This window comes from Protopterus annectens, chromosome 4.part1 (genome assembly GCF_019279795.1).
Source record: "Protopterus annectens isolate FY-2018-M chromosome 4.part1, PAN1.0, whole genome shotgun sequence".
Classification (NCBI taxonomy): domain Eukaryota; kingdom Metazoa; phylum Chordata; order Ceratodontiformes; family Protopteridae; genus Protopterus; species Protopterus annectens.
The window spans coordinates 308,932,508-308,951,718 of NC_056734.1; the positions used below are offsets into that span (position 1 = coordinate 308,932,508).

Sequence of the window (19,211 nt, forward strand, 5' to 3'; positions counted from 1 at the left end):
ATACATAAAGATTGTATTTAAGTAATCCGTAAAGACAGATACATGTATATTTAAAAGATATATAAGATACTTTTCATTATAAAATTACCATATGGTGGGGCCAGGGGAGGATGCTGAAATGCAGACTTAGAGAGATTGCATGAATGATTAGATCATTCAAGGATGAGATGTTTTTTCTCATGGAGGGGTTCGGTGGTTGTTTATCTTGTATTGTTCTCAGTTATGATCTTGTAATTTACTTTTATTGGGTGTCTATAATCTATTGTAATACTGTTGGAAGAAGAAAGACCAAGTCATTATCTTCATGTACACACATCTACACATTGTTACGAGTATATGAATATGGATAAAAGCAAAGCTAATATAAATCCAATTGCAAAATGTATATCTCTTAATGTAAATTGTTTAAATAATAGCTGCAAAAGGGGAAGTCTTTATAGATATTTAAAGCTATGTGAAGCGCAACTAGTATTTTTACAGGAAACACACCTTACACAGGAAGACATAAATAAAATAAACAATACAAATTATACAATACTAGTAAGTTCCACCTATAATCAGAAGCGAAGGGGATTAGCAATTTTGTGGAAAAACACTACTTTAATGCCAAAATCATAAACACGTTCCATGACAACTCAGGAATGTTTTGTCTAGTGACAATATCTATCAATGAAATGATATATACATTAGTGAATATTTATTGGATACCAGGACTAGGTGTTAGAGTGGCCAAACAACACTTAGAAGACATTGTACACTATACCAAAGGCAATTTAATCATAGCTGGAGATTTCAATTGCATTATAAAAGAAACTGACAAAAATACTAAAACTACACGTAAGAGATCACCTTTAACAAAGTTGTTATCTGAGTTTGTTGAAACTTTTAATATAGTTGACATAAATGAGTATGCTATCCCAGATTCACTATTCTTTACACATTTTTCCCATAGACATAATTCATACTCTAGAATAGATAGAGTGTACATAACAAAGGATTTAACCTCTAAATTAAATAAAGTCAAGACAATTTCATGTCCATTTTTGGACCATAACACCATAACTTTTGAGATAGACTTATGTTTCAAGAGAAGGATATCAGTAACAAGAATACCATCTTACATAACAAATCTCAAAGATTTTAAGGAATGTTATATTAAAGAGACACAAACATTCCTAGATATCAATCTTACAAAAGATGTATCTGAAATATATATATGGGATGCATTGAAAGCATACCTATATGGAAGAGTGGTGGGATGGTATAAAAATAAACAAAAACAGTGGAATAAGGAATTAATGGAATTACAGTCAAAAGTAGATAATTTAAAGCTTGATATTCAAAATGGAAACACCAACTTAATAAAAGAACTAGAATATACTAATAAAAAATACTCAGAGACGCTACACCACAAAACAATGATCAACTTAGAAAAAATTAAACTATGTTACTATTCAATGAACCCTAAACACCAACAAAGAATAGCAAATAGACTAAAAAGATTATTAAAACAAATCAAATCAAGGAAATACATAATATAGAAACCAAAAAGAAAGTATCTGATTTAGAAGATATACTAGAAGCTTTTAGGCTATTTTTTCATAAACTTAATAATCAAAATGAGAAAACAGAAACACATTCAGCATTGAAAGCTTTTCTCAAAAACAATGTTAAAGTTAGGTTATTAGAGGAGCAGGTACAACTAATAGATAAACAAATAACAATGACAGAACTTAAAGCTGAAGTAAATAAGCTAAAATTAAACAAAGCTCCAGGTATAGATAATATCATCCCAGAAATGTTTAAATTACTATCAAATGAGGCTTTGCTGTTGTTATTGAATGTCTTTACATCAGTTAAAAATGGTAAAGACATTCCTCCTTCTTGGAAGTACACATTAATATCACCAATTTTGAAACAAAATAAAGATCCCAGTGAATGTTCATCATACAGACCCATTTCACTTCTTAATATAGATTACAAAATTTTTATGGCAATACATGCTACTCGAATAAAACAATTACTACCACTTTTGATAGAGGAGGCTCAAACAGGTTTTATAAAAGATAGGAACACTTATGACAACATTAAAATAATTATTTCCTTAATTGATTATATAAAGGTCACAAAAAACAAAATGAATGTTATTAGCTTAGACATAAATAGCGCATTTGATTCAGTGAACTGGGATTATCTGTGGTTAGTTTTAGAAGAATATGGCTTCTCAAACAACTTCACTTTGTTAATAAAATCATTATATGAAAAATCATTGGCTTATATAAAACTGGGATCTTGTCTGTCTAAATCTATTAAAATAACTAAGGGCACAAAACAAGGCTGCCCTCTTTCTCCGTTATTGTTTGCGCTAGTCATTGAACCCTTAACAAATAATATACGTATGGATAAAAATATTGAAGGAATACAACTAGACAACAGCCTAGAGCTTAAAATTCAACTTTTTGCTGATGATAATTTAATTACCTTAAAAATAATAATAGCAGTTTAAAAGCATTATGGGACTCAATTCAAAACTTTCAAAACTTTTCAAGTCTTAAATTTAATGAGAACAAAACAAATGTATTGCTTATAAATACTAATAAAAAAAGATCTAAATAAAAATACCATAAATATATCTCTACCGATAATATAATTAAATACTTGGGAATTATAATAACTAACAACCTAGATACTACAATTGAAACAAATTATAAAGAGACCTTAAATAATATTAAAAATCTAATACAAAGATGGAATAAATTATTCTTTTCAATGGAAGAAAGGCGTTATATAATTAAAATGATCATATTTCCAAAAATTCTTTATGTCATACAAGCTTGTTTTTTGCCACCAGCTAAATCGCACCTAAAACAATTAAATAATTTAAAGGTAAGATTCCTATGGTATCCAAAAAACCCAAGGATAGCTATGAAGTATCATCTAGATGATTGGGATATAGGTGGCATAGGTTTACCAGACATAGAAATATATTTGCATTCGTCCATTATTAAAACAATATCATTATGGCTAAATACAAAATATACATCAAAATGGAAGCTAGTTCATGAGAGAATCTGGTTAAAATCAGGATTTGTAGTAGCAAATAAGTATACAGATTTCATACCAAACAATTTTCTATGGCTGATGAAGGAATATATGATGATACATAAGAATAAAAATATAAGTTCCAAATACATTACTTATACATTAAAAATTTTCCAAAATCTTATTAATAGCAATCCTGATATTAAAGCATGGTCATTTCTTTTATATCCAGTAGCGTACACACAAGGTAATATAATAACATTTAATATGGAAGTAGTCAACATGCTTAAAGAAAAGGGATTAATATATTGGCATCAATTGCTAAACTCTGGAAAACCTCTGACAATAGACCAGATTAAACAGAAATTAAATATGGAAGATAGTCCGTGGTTACATGTACAAGAATTAAGACAGTATATATTAGGCAAATAAGAAACAATGCAACCATCAATAAGACAAAATGTTCCTAACCTTATAGAACATATAATATTACTAACGAATCAACCCATTACTGGAAAGGGATACTTATCATCTATTTATAAAACAAACAAAAAAATAAAAATGCATAATAATGACAAAATATGGAATTATTATAGAGCAGTTAATGGATATGTGCCAAATGACAGAGATAAAAAACTAATTCTTCTCTCTCCAAAGCAGACATCACTTTCATTACATTGGAGACTTTTTACATGGCAATTCATACACAGATCTTATGTAACCCCTCATAAAATGGAACTTATGCTTAAGAAAAATATTGGCTGCTGGAGATGTGATTTATCAATAATAGCAGACTGGCAACATATGTTCTACGAATGCCATTTGATTAAACCATATTGGGATAAAATAAATTATTTTCTGCAAATGGTATTCAATGATAAATTCCAGATTTCCAAATCTATTATTTTGTTTAATGCACCTGTACCCGACTGTGTGCCAAGAACAAAATATGTAATCTTATGGACTCTCCTAGCTATTGCAAGGAAGAACATTACATCAAACTGGAAATCCAAAGCTTCTCCAACTTTTAAGCAATTCATGAATATGGTGTCAGCAGTATCACAATTGGAAATGAACACTATTAAAGGAAGAACTGAAAGAACTACATCATTATACGTAGCATGGCAAAAAGTAACTGAAATACTGGAGAATAATGACTGTAGCAGATTATAATCAGGAAACAATTGTATAGAATGTCAATTATATGTCAACAATAGACACCCTTGTAAATACTTTATTTTGGTTTTAATGTTTGATATCTGTTTAGAGGTTTTAGCCTACCTTTTTAAATAATTTGTAAATACTTCATTGTCATAAATAACCTGCATTCATGTTTTCTTGTTTTTGGAAATGAATAAAAATATTTAAAAAAAAAGAATGCATGGATCATGCAATCCCAAATAAAACCAAGACCCATTCCCCCAAAGGCAGGCGTCCTGTCTGGTGGACCCCAGCCATTAACAAACTTTACAACAGGAGGAGGAAGCTACTACATGACAGAGCAAAATCCCCTAAAAGGGAAGGCATCTCTGATCAGTACTAGCAAAAAACCACGATCACTCATAAAATCATCCAAGGCCAACTTTGACAGAAAAATCGCAAAGGACACAAAAGACAATACAAGGCCTGCTTTACTTTTGTTAGAAACCTGGGTGGAAACTCCCAGATATGCTCAGAGTTAGTCCAAAATGACACAAAATACACTGAACCCACAGACATTGCCAATCTATTCTCAATCTAAGACCCTGCACTTGCCCAAATAAGCAATCTTGCATTTTAGCACTAATATACTATAAGCACTACATCCTCATATACCATCTAAGACTACCTTTTCCCCTATTGGTCCTTTTAACTGTGTGATAAAATAGTCCCCTATACTACACTAGCATGTCTAAAGGTCAGTTAATGGTCTCCTCTCCAGTCCAACTGGTGAATCTGGGAATCTTGAGGCAATGTTACAACTGTCTCATGTACACTGACAACCCTCTCCTTCTCCAAACAGGATCAAACATATGTGAGAGATGCAACCATACAGCCAAATTGGAGGTCAAACTCTCTCACCTCAAAACTGGTGAAACAAGACCGGAGGAGAAGGTAACATCACACAGCACTAATCCAGTCCCACATAGTCCTACCAAAACAGCAATCCAACCGCACAAGCACATAAAAACATATTCGGAGGCTCTAATCAAAAATCTACCTAAACAGCAGAGACCTCCAAAGCAAACATCCAAGCAAATGCTATCCCACAACAAAACACGAGCAACACATAGCCCGCAAAGTCAGAGTGCCAAACAGTCACAGCCCTTAAGGCAGAACAACACACCTGACACACTTGTAATAGGTGATTCTATAGTCAGGCGCACTGACGTTCCACTCACCAGGCTGAACAAGGAGAAGGTCACATTGAGCTGCCTGTCGGGCGCTAGGATCTGCCAAATTACGCAAGCATTCAGGTCGCTCCAAAGCAAGTACAAGTATGACTCGGTCATAGTACACGCTGGTGTGAATTATCTGAGACGTACCTCCCTCGACTACATGAAAACAGACATAAAGGACCTCTCTAATCATGTAGCCCAGGCCGGTATGACTCTGACCTTGAGAAGCACCTTACCCTCAGCTAGAATGGTGCCACAATATAAAGACAAAATTATCGATTTTAATAATTGGCTAAAATTTTGGTGTCATTCAAAGGGGATCCAGTGTCTGTCAGCCTGGGATGACATGCTTGACAAGCCACATTGCTTCACAAGGGATGGCATGCACCTGTCTCCCCTGGGCTTTCGGATACTGCCAAAGGCTCTTGCCACCCCTATAGTGCCTGTTTTAGGCAAGGCTCAAAAGTCAAACACACCTCCTTAGAAAACACTAAGAACAAGAAACTAAGGATAATGCTGCTAAACGCCAGAAGTCTAAACCTCAAAATGCATGCACTCGAATCTCTCCTCAGTATGGAGAACATCGATATCTGTGCAGTGACAGAAACCTGGTTCAAAGCGCCATAGAGCACCCCAGCACTACCAGGTTATACCTCATACCATGCTTTTCGGCCCCAAAACCCAGACCGAATCACAAAAGGAGGGGGAGTATCTATATTTATCAAGGATACCCACACCTCCAGGTTAGTAGTGTTGAACGAAGCATCAGAAACCATCCATGTGCAACTAACAGTGGGCAAAACTCCATTTCAGTTTATAGCATGCTACAGACCACCGTCTCAAAATCAGGAATCCCACTCGGCTTTCCTGAAAACACTGGAGAACATGAAGATCTCTCCAAACACCATTATATTGGGTGACTTCAACTACCCTAACATTGACTGGGAGCATTACTCAAGCCCCAACACCCTTGCCCAAAGGTTCATGGAATTCATAAACTCAAATGCTATGGAACAACTGGTCAAAATTCCCACAAGAGGGGAAAACATACTGGACCTGATCATCACCAACATGGGGACCCTATGCTCCACACCAGAGGTACTCCCCTCATTGGTAAGATCAGACCACAAATTAATTTCACTGGATATCCAAAACCCGACCCCATCCCCAGCCCAGAAAACCACCTTCAAGGCCCCAGGATTGGTGGAAACTATGGTACAAACCACGGAATCCTATATAAACACATTCTATGGACACCTCCAGGAGTGCATGGACCATGCTATCCCAAACAAAACCAATACCCAAGCGTCCAAAGGCAGGCGTCCAGTCTGGTGGACTCCAGCCATAAATAAGTTGTACAACAGAAGGAGGAAGCTACTACATGATACAGCAAAACCCCTAAAAGGGAAGGCATCTCTGATCAGTAATAGCAAAATATTACGATCCCTCATAAAATCCTCCAAGGCCAGTTTCGAAAGAAAAATTGGACAGGACACAAAAGACAATCACAAGGCCTTCTTTAGCTATGTTAGGAACCTGGGATGCAACTCCCAGGTATGTTCTGAGTTGATTCTAAAGGACAAAAAATACATTGAACCCACAGACATTGCCAACATCCTGGCAGACAGGTTCACTGCAAACTTCTCCCCCCCCTTCCCCCCCTAAAGAGCAAATATCTATCCCAGAAGAGTGCAGCCTCCCAAGCATCTCAGATGCCCAGGTGAAGACCGCCCTTTCCAAGGCAAAAAACACTGCCTCAATGGGACCAGATGGTGTCCCGGGTTGTGTACTACACGAACTCCGATAAGAACTAAACCCACACATAAAAATGCTGTACAATCTTAGCCTCACTACGGGATATGTACCCAAAGAATGGCGTACGGCAACAGTGGTCCCACTCCACAAAGGTGGTGCCTCAACAGACCCTGGTAACTATCGCCCCATAAGCCTGACTAGCCTTATCTGCAAAGCCATGGAGAGGATCAACATGGAACTCATACACAAAGGCATTGGGGACCTACAGACATTGCATCCTACTCAGTTTGGCTCTGTCAAGGGCAGATCCTGCCTCTTGAACCAGGTCGACTTCTTCGAAACAGTCAACAAGGCCATAGATGAAGGGAAGGTAGTCCACATGGCCTATCTGGACCTCGCAAAGGCATTGAACACAATACCCCACTCAGGCATCATAGATAAGCTATCCAGCTTAAACATAAACCCCTATGTCACAAGATGGGTGGCTAACTGGCTCAAAGACAGAACCCACAGAGTCAGAATTGCCGGAGTCATGTCTGACTCGAAACTGGTCACAAGTGGTGTCCCACAGGGCTCGGTCCTGGGACCTCTCTTGTTCGGCATTTATTTTTCCGAGGTGCAAGCAAACATAGGAGGATTGTGGCTGAAAAAGTTTGCAGATGACTGCAAACTGGGCGCCATAATTGATACTCCAGTGGACACAAGCATCCTTCAGAAAGGCCTCATAGAAATGGATAACTGGTGCCAGAGCCATGGCCTTAAACTGAATGGCAAAAAATGTTTTCCTTTGGGAAAAACAAGGTACCCACAAATTACCACATAGGTGGTAATCCATTAAGTACGGAAGAAGTAATCAGGGACCTAGGGACACAAGTTGACAATAACCTCTCATTTGACACTCACATTGACAAGGTGGCTAGGAAGACCTTCTACATTGGCCACCTTATCATGAAATCATTCACATCTAGATCAAGAGAGGTCATTGTGCCCCTATACTCTTCTCTTATCAGGCCCATAATTGAGTACAATGCCCCATTTGGGATGTACTTTACCCGACACCTGCAGCAGTTAGAAAGACCCAAAAGTACCTCACCAAGAGGATAAAGGGTCTCAAACATTTGTCATATGCTGCCCGGCTGAAGAACCTCTCTTGTTCGGCATTTATGTGGCCGTAGTGGTTAGAGAAACATATCATATACCCACCTAATCATGAAGGTATTCACATGTAGATCAGGGGAGGTCATCGTGCCTCTTCAGTCATCCTTCATCAGCCTCACAATTGAGTACAATGGCCCTTGTGGGATGTACCTTAGCAGACACCTCCAGCAACTGGAAAGATCCCAAAAAGAGAGGTCATTGTGCCCCTATACTCTTCTCTTATCAGGCCCATAATTGAGTACAATGCCCCATTTGGGATGTACTTTACCCGACACCTGCAGCAGTTAGAAAGACCCAAAAGTACCTCACCAAGAGGATAAAGGGTCTCAAACATTTGTCATATGCTGCCCGGCTGAAGAAACTCCAGCTCTATTCAGTCGCATACCGCCTACTCAGAGGTGATCTATGCCTGACGTACAAGGCCATGTCCAATCCTGAATTAATGGATATGCTCCACCTCAGAAAATCAAAATCCATCAGAGCCACGAGAGTGAGAGATTTGAACCTCAACACAGAAATAAATAGGATGTGCTGGAGGGACAGATTCATAACCCAGAGGCTCCCTACACTCTGGAACAGAATCCCAGACCATGTTAGGCAGAGGCCCTCACTGACTCTCTTCAAGAGAAATCTTGATGAGTGGATGGGAAATCGTACGTTTACACCGGGAGTCATCTCTGTGTCACTACTAGACAGATGCACAGTAAACTAAACCCTAAATGGGCATAATATTCACATTCCAAGGGGTGGCGAAAGCTATACACAGTCTGGCTAGGCTTATAAATGCCCTAGGGAAGATAGCCTAGTATGAACCTGTGAACCTATGAAGATACAAATTGTACAGGACACTAAGGATAATTACAAGGCTTTCTTAACTGATGGTAGGAACCTTGGTGGAAATTCCCAGATATGCTGAGAATTACTCCAAAATTACAAACAATACACCAAACCCACACACATTGCCAACATCCAACCTGACAGGTTCAGTGCAACCCCCCCCCCACCAAAATGCCAAATATCTATCCCAGAAGAGTGCTGGCCCCCTGACATTGCAGATGCTGAGGTAACAGCCAGTGTCTCCAAAGCAAAACACGCAACATCAATGGTACCAGATGGTGTCCTGGGCTGCGTCCAACATCAACTCCAAGAAGAATGGAACACCAAATAAAACTACTGCTCAGTCGCAGCCTTACCACAGGATATGTACCCAAAGAGCAGTGTACAGCAACAGTGGTCCCTCTCCACAAAGGTGGTGCCTGAATGGATACTGCAAACTATCACCCCACAATCCTGACTAGCTTGGTCTGCAAAGCTATGGAAAGGATCATCATGGACCTCAGAAATAAAGATATTGTGGACCTACAGACACTGGACCCTACCCAGTGTGGCTTTCTTAAGGGCAGATCCTGCCACTTAAACATGTTTGACACATTTGAAACAGTCACCAAGGCCATTGATAAGGGGAATGTGGTCCATACAGCCTATCTGGGCATTGCAAAAGCCTTCCATACAATACCCCACTTGTTCATTATAGATAAGCTCACCAGCTTAAATATAAACCCCTGTTCAAATAGATGAGTTGTAAACCAGCTCAAGGACAGAACTGACATGGTCAGAAATGCTGCAGCCATGTCAGACTACAAACCAGCTATAACTGGCATCCCACAAGGCTCGGTCCTGGGGCCTCCCTTGTTTGGTATATATTTCTCAGAGGTACAGGCCAACATGGAAGGACTTTGTCTGAACAAGTTTGCAGATGACTACAAACTGGGCACCATATCTGACCCTCCAGCTGACACAAGCATCCTACAAAATGGCCTCATAGAAACAGAGCCATGTCATCAAGCTAAATGCAGAAAAGTGTATAGTCATCCCCTTTGGAAAAACAGTAAGTGTCCACCAATTACCAGATAGCTGTTAACCCATTAAGCACTTTAGAAGTAATAAGAGACCTGGGGACACAAGTTGATAGAAATCTTGCATTTGACAACCATGTGGCCGTAGTGGTTAGAGAAACATATCATATACCCAGCTAATCATGAAGGTATTCACATGTAGATCAGGGGAGGTCATCGTGCCTCTTCAGTCATCCTTCATCAGCCTCACAATTGAGTACAATGGCCCTTGTGGGATGTACCTTAGCAGACACCTCCAGCAACTGGAAAGATCCCAAAAGTACCTCACCAGGAGGATCAAAGGGCTCTAACAGATGCCATGTGTTGCCTGATTAAACAAACTGCAGCTCCACACAGTGCCATACTGCCTGCCCAGAGGCGATCTGTGCCTGATGTATAAAGCCATGTCCAAGCTGGAATCAATGTACATGCTGCACCTTGTAAAATCTGAATGCCAGTGAGCTATGCACATGAGAGACCTGAACCTCAGCAATGACATAAATAGGACATGCTGTAGTGATTGATCCATAACCCAGAAGCTCCCTCCACTCATGAGTAAACTCCCAGTCCAGGTTAGCCAGAGAGTCCCTCATTGATTATCTTCAAGAGGAATCTTGATGAGTGGATGGGAGATGGTAGGTTTACCCTGGGTATCACTGTTATGTCATGGGTAGACAGAGGCACAGTATACTAACCATGACATATGTCATGTCAAAATCCAGTTACAATGTGTGTTGAAGGACAAACACACTCTCTGACTTGCAGTAGAAATGGCCTAGGGCACATCTCTAGTGTTTGTCAATGTCCATCCAAGTTGTGGAATACACTACCAATGTTGGACAAGCCTGGTTTAAGTAATCCATAGCTGAACAAAATGCAACATGGTCATATTTGCACAACTGGCCCTTAACCAGTCTGGTGTGCTCAGTATGAATATTTAAAGCAGTGATGGGACTGAAACCCAGGATACTGTCCACCACAGTGAAAGTACTGAACCAGTACACTATACAATATTACAGTGTTTGGTCAGTATGAAAGAATGTTGACAACTGTATGCAAACTATCCCATGGAAACCCTGCAGGCACAGCATAATCCGTGTTGGGTTCAGACACAAAGCAGTTGGGCAGTAAGAACACAACATGACTTCCAACACACGACTATAAATGTGAAATATTGTTGAAGTTCACACACAACCACAAATGTGGTGGACCTCAGAACTCAACATATGGAAAGCTCACACTGGGCATGCTCACACACTTTGATAAATGAGACATATGTCAGGCTACAAGCCGTGGAAAGCCTGAACTGCACATGCTCACACACTTAGGCCATGTCTCAGTATAGCAGTAGTCCACACATATCTGGCATTTGTATGTGTTAAGCCCTGAAACTCCCACAATACAGCAATCTGCCCAGTGCACACAGTTAAATGACAACAGAGACATAAGTAATATAGTGGATCCCTCTCATATTCAAACATCTTCCACAGATACACAAGTTGTTCATAGAAACAGGGAAAGCTATGGCAATAAAGACCTGCAAACAGTTTATCAGCAACAAATATTGTGCATCTGAAACTTAAACATATGGGTGTAGAGGTCAATACTAGGCTGTTTGCCCTAGGCAATACATAAGCTTAGCCAGAGTGTATTTGACATCTGCCTCCCCCGTACAGTAGGCTACTGTGCCTCTGTAAAGTAGGTCACAGAAGGCACCATTTAAGGCTAGTGTGTTGTGCCTCCATCAAGCAGGGACACAGTGGAGATTCCAGGGGTTGAATTTGCAATGTCACATCCATGTGGCTGAAGTTTGTTGGAAGAGGGTTGGCAAGGAGTTATAACATTAATTGGGATTCAATTCCAGACTGAGGGGAGGCTTATCTGCAGTGTCTCAACAATTTCACTGTCAACACTTGCAAGTGATGATTTTTGAAGTGTCTTGCCAATACTGTTCAGAGATGTCCTCCCTCTGTGGGATATTCCTCTGTAATGTATTAGCTATTAGCTCCCTCCTTCTGTTGTACAGCTTATATATGGCTGGTGTAAGCCAGACAGGTCTCCTGTTGTGGAGGAGTCTTGGTTTTATTTGGGATAGCATGATCAATGCAAACCTTCTGGATGCTCATAGAATGCATTTGTCAAGGATTCTGCAGATTGGCCTGTATAATCCTCCAGCATGGGTCCTTTGAAGTATTCCACCCCAGTCTTCACAAGTGCAACGTCTGCTTTTGATAAATACTTTGTCTGCAGTGATTCCCTTGCCTGGGGGTGGGGATGGGATATGGATGTCCAGGGAAAGTTGGTTATAGTCAGATATTAACAATGGTGGTCTACCGCTGGTGTGGAACATAGAGTCCCCATGCTGCTGATGGTCAGATCCAATATGTATTCCCCCTTGTGGCTGTGGTGATTGGTCCTGCCATAGCACATGTATTCACAAATTGTAGTGGCTGTAGGGTGATGTTGTTGAGGCCTGAGTAGTTCCCCCACTCAGTATTCCTGTACCTGAAGTTAACCACTGTAATGGTGTATGTGAACACCTTCATATCCTACACTGTTCCCAGGGAAGCCAAGTGTGGTTCCTGGATATGGGAGGGGACGTCTGAACTGGTTGTGTTGTGTGTTACAGGTCCTGTGGTCATGAAGCATGGTATAAAACATAACCTGGCAGTGCTGATGTGCATATGTGACCCAGAAGTAGGCGTCTGTTAATGCATATATATGCTATCCCCCATACTGACGGATAGTAATAGATATACATACCTTCTTCTTCTTTCGGCTTTTTCCCGGTTAGGGGTCGCCACAGCAGATCACCTTGTCCGCACATTGAATGGCAGCGGAGTTTTACGGTGTTGAGTTGCCAGCCCGGTGCCCAACCTTCCACAGAAGGCACACTCACACGCACACCTAGGGCCAATTTAGAGTGTCCAATCCACCTGCAGCATGTCTTTGGGATGTGGGAGGAAACCGGAGCACCCGGAGGAAACCCACGCGACCACAGGGAGGACATGCAGACTCTGCACAGAAGGCACCCCAGCCGAGGATCGAACCAGAGAACCTCTTGCTGTGAGGTAGCAATGCTAACCACTGCACCACCGTGGCCGCCCTATAGATATACATACCTCTTTCTAAATAATGAAGTCAGCACCCTATAAATACTGCAGGAGAAGAAAAGGCACCCAGTAATTCGAATAGTGTGTTCCGCTAATGCGTCTCTCTCAAGTGTCATAACGTTGTTAGGTAGGGGTTTGAATCCTGCAAATGCTCAGTGTGTGTTTAAAGGGGGGCATGGTGTGTGCAATTCTCTTGGAAAGAAATGGCCCTTTTGGCAACTGGAAGAACACACTACATGATGTACATTCCTCTTTTGAAAGACTGATGATGTCAGCACCCTGTAAGTATAGCAGGAGAAGGGAAACCTCTCAGTAAGCAAATAGTGCACTCTGCTAATGTGTCTTTCTCAAGTGGCATAACATAGTTAGGTAGGGGATCGAATCCGGCAAATGCTCAGTGTGTGTGTTTGGTGGGGGGGTTAGGGTGTGTGCAGTTTTCTTGGAAAGAAATGGCCCTTTTGGCAACTGGAAGAATACACTACATGATGTACATTCCTCTTTCGAAAGACTGATGATGTCAGCACCCTATAAGTATAGCAGGAGAAGGGAAACTTCTCAGTAATGTGAATAGTGCGCTCTGCTAATGCGTCCCTCTCAAGTGGCATAACATAGTTAGGTAGGGGTTTGAATCCTACAAATACCATGTGCGTTTTTATCACACAGTTTGTCAATGTGTTGTGGGTGTTGCTTTTCTTATTGTATGACATATATTATAGCAGTAATTTCAATGCACACATGAGGTATGTGTGTGCCACATAGAGATATGCACCTGTGACCATAAATAGTTCCTATGTGTGAAACCTGCCTCATGTGAATACATGGAATTTGCATTACACAACTTTTTCACTGTGGTTTTCTGTGCAGGGGCTGGGGTTGGTATGTGAATATAGTGAGATTACTCTATGGTGTCATCTTACCAGTGAGGGATACACTTCTGGTCTAGAGCATAGAGTCCACATGTTGGTGATGATCAGGTGCAGTATGTTTTCCCCTCTTGTGGGAGTGGTAACAAGTTGTTCCATAGCATTTGAGGTTATGGATTCTAGAAACCTTTCACCTAGGGTGTTGGAGCTACAGAGTGGAAATGAGATATATGTCGTCCCAGGCAGACAGATACCTGGGACGACAACTAGAAAGACAGTGGTATTTAAGAACATCACAGTGACAAGGTGGGGGGATGGGGGAAATTTTCTGCCTGACTCACAAGAGACAGAGTTGTGGTGTCTTTTGAAGTTTTAATATGCAGTTAAAAGCAGAACACACGCAAAACACAAGGTAAAGAAAACAAATCATAGCACCCAAAATATAAAAAGGCAATAAACTAATACAAAATCTTCTTTTGGCTTTTCCCAGTTAGTGGTTGCCACAGCAGATCATCTGTCTGCTCATGACTGGCAGTGTAGTTTTACAGTGTTGAGTTGCCAGCCCAGCACCCAACCTTTCACAGAATGCACACACAGGGCCAATTTAGAGTGTCCAATCCACCTTCTGCATGTCTTTGCGAGGAAAGCCACATGACTGATATGCAGACTCCACATAGAAGGCACCCCAGCCAAGAATTGAACCGAAGAACCTCTTGCTGGGAGGTGACAATGCTAACCACTGCACCACCGTGGCCACCCAATAAGCTAATAAACGAATACAAAATACAACAAATAAGTTTGGTTTGCTTTTTATTTGTTGTATTTTGTATTAGTTTATTAGTTTATTTTGTATTAATAAACTAATACAAAATATAACAAATAAAAAGCAAACCAACCTTTCCCTCACAGCAAAGTGTAGCAGAGCCTGGGTGAGCCTTTCCAATAAAGCTGGTGAAGAAGGTAATAACCAAGAAATGGAAAAAGTAAGATTCACCAATGTTAGAAAATGGTATAAATCTTATGGAATCCTTATGATGGGAGGAACATAGGCAGCATAAAATGAATCAAAGAATGATTAAAGAAATGGCAGGAATGAGAGAAAAGCAATGCTCAAGTAATGTTGTAGGACCAGCGGACTAAATAAAGGAGGGAGAAGGGGTTGCCACCTTTTGTGACAGGATATATCTCTGGGAATGTGCTGGCTAGGCTACAAAGTAGAGATGAAGCATCTAAGTGAGAGCATGCCAATTATGAATAAAAAGTAATCTGTATATAGTTTATGATATGTTAGTTATTTAAAATAAATATTTTCTTGGATTCTAGCAGGTATTTGAGAACATTAGATAATTACTTAAAATGGGAAAGATTAATAAGAAAGTTTTCTTTTTATTGAGGGATTTCTGATTATTGATTTGAAATACTATTTTGAAAGAATGTGCCATTTGAAAACTTTAAAAAGAAGAGTGCATGCTTATTATTAAAAAAAAAAGAAAATAATATACATTTTGTGCAATCCTTATAATGGGACTACAAAAGGCAGCATATAAAATGAATCAAAAAATAATTAAGGAAATGTCAGGAATGAGACAGAAAAGTAATGCTCAAGTAACGTATTAGGACCAGTGGAGTGAATAATGGAAGAACGGGTTGCCACCTTTTATAACAGTATATATCTCTGGGACTAAAGCTATATTGTAAGCTCTATTTTTGGTCTGACCTGCCTGTATAGATATTATTGGGATTAGTCAAAATTCAGACAGTTGCCAGAGCAAGAAAAGATGGTGCACCATGCATGAGGATTGCATATATGCATGTTATGCAGAAAGTAATAAAGTTGGCATGGCTTAAAAAAAAGATGAGAAGGATGTTTAGACTAAGATATGACGCTATTTTTGGGAACTCACAACTTCAGTGTATTATAACAGTTGAGGCCATTGCTTCACAGAAAATCATGAAATCAGTTGGAAATGTTATGACCATCTGCATAAAACTCATGTAATCCACTGCAGTACAGGTATGAGAGTCAAAAGTCTGAATATAAATATATCCATGTAAAGTCAACATTTTTAGTAGAACTGAAAACAAAAAGAGAGCCAATAACTTCAGCACTTTTTTAGGGCTGAAAATTTTTGAGAGCCAGTGACAAATTACTTTTTGTCTGCATTTCTTGATATGAAAAAACACTTGTAATGTACAGTAAACAAACCTTTATTCTCATTCTAAATTGACATTTTTTTGATTCTTTTTCTAAGACTTAACGATTTTATATGTGAAATCTCATTATTTGTTTAATCCACAGCACCTCCTGGATGTTCATCTCGGCCTTCACCACAATGCTGCACAGACAGAGCTGATGCATGCAAACCTCAAGGAGAAAGTTGCCACTGTGATTCCTCATGCTTGCATTTTGGAGACTGTTGTTACGATTATGTGGATTTCTGCATAAAGAGTAAGTGTTTGTAGCATCAAATAAGCTTTTTTAGGTATTGTGTGCAGGTATACTAAATGCTCAAGATCAATTGCAAATACTTCAAGGGTAAAGCACAGGATTGAATGATGCATTGTTTTACTTGATGTTGAAGATTTTGTTATGCAAATCAGCAGTCTGCTCTATTTGAAGCACACATAATCTTTATTCCAGAATATATTATTTTACACAATTAAGTATCATCAGTTCTTCTAGACTTTGTACATTTTTTAGACATTTTGTTAATGTTGTGAAATAACTTAAAAATTATTCAACAGCCTTTTGGTACAGTCCTTGGTTACCCTCTGAGAAGCTTAATAATTAATATATAACTATATATTTCTAATGTATTAGTAATTAATGTTGTTGTTGTTGTTGTTGTGTCTTTCGGCTTTTTCCTGGTATGGGGTCGCCACAGCGGAACTCCGGTCTGCTAACGATTGGCAGTTGATTTTTACGTGCCAAGTTGCCAGCCCTGACACACACCCTTCAATGAAGGTACACCCATTCACGCATGTCTCCACGCAGCAGACGCTCTAGCTGAGAATCGAACTGGACAGCGTCTTACTGTGAGGTGACAATGCTACCGCAGCACCACCACCACGGATTGATAATAAAAAGAAGGGAGCAGGAAGGAACAATTTTCTCTGTTTTTTTATTTACCTAACAAACCTTTTTTTTTTGGTGCTCTGGCAACTGTACTAGTTAAGTGCAACTCTAGCTGTTAAGCTATGCAGTCATTGGTCAAGTTTATCAGTAAAATTATACACCTGAAAAATACACCTTGATTCCTCAGCAGTATTGTAGCAAATATGATTTCTATAATATTGATGATACTGGATCCTTGATGAGCTACAGAGGTGTGAAATGTAAGTCACAATAATGTAAATGAAATAAGGGGAATTGCAATATGGTCATGTTATATGGAATGTGACAAATGTTCTGTCCTACCACATGTTTCAAGGTAGAATGACTAAAGAGAGTTTTGACATCAGTTCATTAATCCTATCTATTCCCTAATGGACATTTATATCTCTCTACATATGCCTATCTATATCTACAGATGGATAGATTAGAGAGATAGATAGATAGATAGATAGATAGATAGATAGATAGATAGATAGATAGATAGATAGATAGATCATTCTGTTTCTCTATTTGATGATCACCCAACCTGAACTATACTACATTGATTCAGCAGTCCTCCAGATCCTAAATTAACACTTCTTTCCCATTCTCTTCCTACTTGTTCTTTATGACTTTGTTCTATAACATCTTTCTGAATTAATGCAACTTACTTTCCAACCTTTCTAACCATTTACTACTTTATCACACCTACCTTGTACTGTATTACACTCTTTGAGCTCATCTTCAACATTTATACTGGTCTTGTATTTTAAACTAGGACTAATAGTGTATATTTTGCACTGTCACTTATCTTTGTCTCTCTCTTACACAATATGAATATTCTTTTAATAATGCAATCTGTTTTATATGAATTGTTCACTTAAAACATGACAGAATCTGCGTATATTATCATGTAAATTAGATACTTTTAGATTTTCGTCTCAGGCCTCCATTGAAAATAAGTACTTCAGACCTAGACAGACTTTCCCGGTAAACAAATGTCAATAAATAAATTACATTTTTTGGTAAAGTCAGGGAAGATACTTCCCTCACACATCATGCTTCTTTCATAGCATGTCTACACACTGTAGCATTCACACCTTGCATCTGTCATAGATGCATGTCATGTCTACACACTTTGGCATTCACACCTTACATTTGTCATAGATGTATGTCATGTCTACACACTGTGACATTCACACCTTACATCTGTCATAGATGCATGTCATAGCTACACACTGTGGCATTCACACCTTACATCTGTCATAGATGTATGTCATAGCTACACACTGTGGCATTCACACCTTACATCTGTCATAGATGTATGTCATAGCTACACACTGTGACATTCACATCTTACATCTGTCATAGATGTATGTCATAGCTACACACTGTGGAATTCACACCTTACATCTGTCATAGATGTATGTCACGTCTACACACTGTGGCATTCACACCTTACATCTGTCATAGATATATATCATGTCTACACACTATGGCATTCACACCTTACATCTGTCATAGACGTATGTCATAGCTACACACTGTGGCATCCACACCTTATATCTGTCATAGATGTATGTCATGTCTGCACAGTATGGCATTCACACCTTACATCTGTCATAGATGTATGTCATGCCTACACACTGTTGCATTGGATGCATATTACACTGTCGAACCATAACAAGTTTGAAAGCCATATTGTCAAACCCATATATTCGAACTTAGAAAAGGTCAAACATTTCAATGGGGATTTCTGTTTAGTGCAGAAATAGAAGATTTCCCTTTACTGCACTGTAGTGCAATCTTGGAGTTAGTATATTTAAAGAGTGGCAGGATGTGGGGGTACAGGAGGGCTTGTCCCCCTGCTTACAACCCTCAGGTAGGTTGTTTCTGTTTTTTTTAACATTTTC

At 39.3% G+C, this 19,211-nt stretch overlaps 1 protein-coding gene across 1 annotated transcript in view; it reads left to right on the forward strand.

Moving 5' to 3' along the window:
- Positions 1–19,211, forward strand: part of LOC122800843 — a 1,417,490-nt gene that overhangs the window by 255,092 nt on the left and 1,143,187 nt on the right. Inside the window, exon 6 of the mRNA XM_044070157.1 lies at positions 16,504–16,653. Coding sequence (XP_043926092.1) covers positions 16,504–16,653 — 150 coding nt within the window. The remainder of the gene's footprint in view (positions 1–16,503; positions 16,654–19,211) is intronic.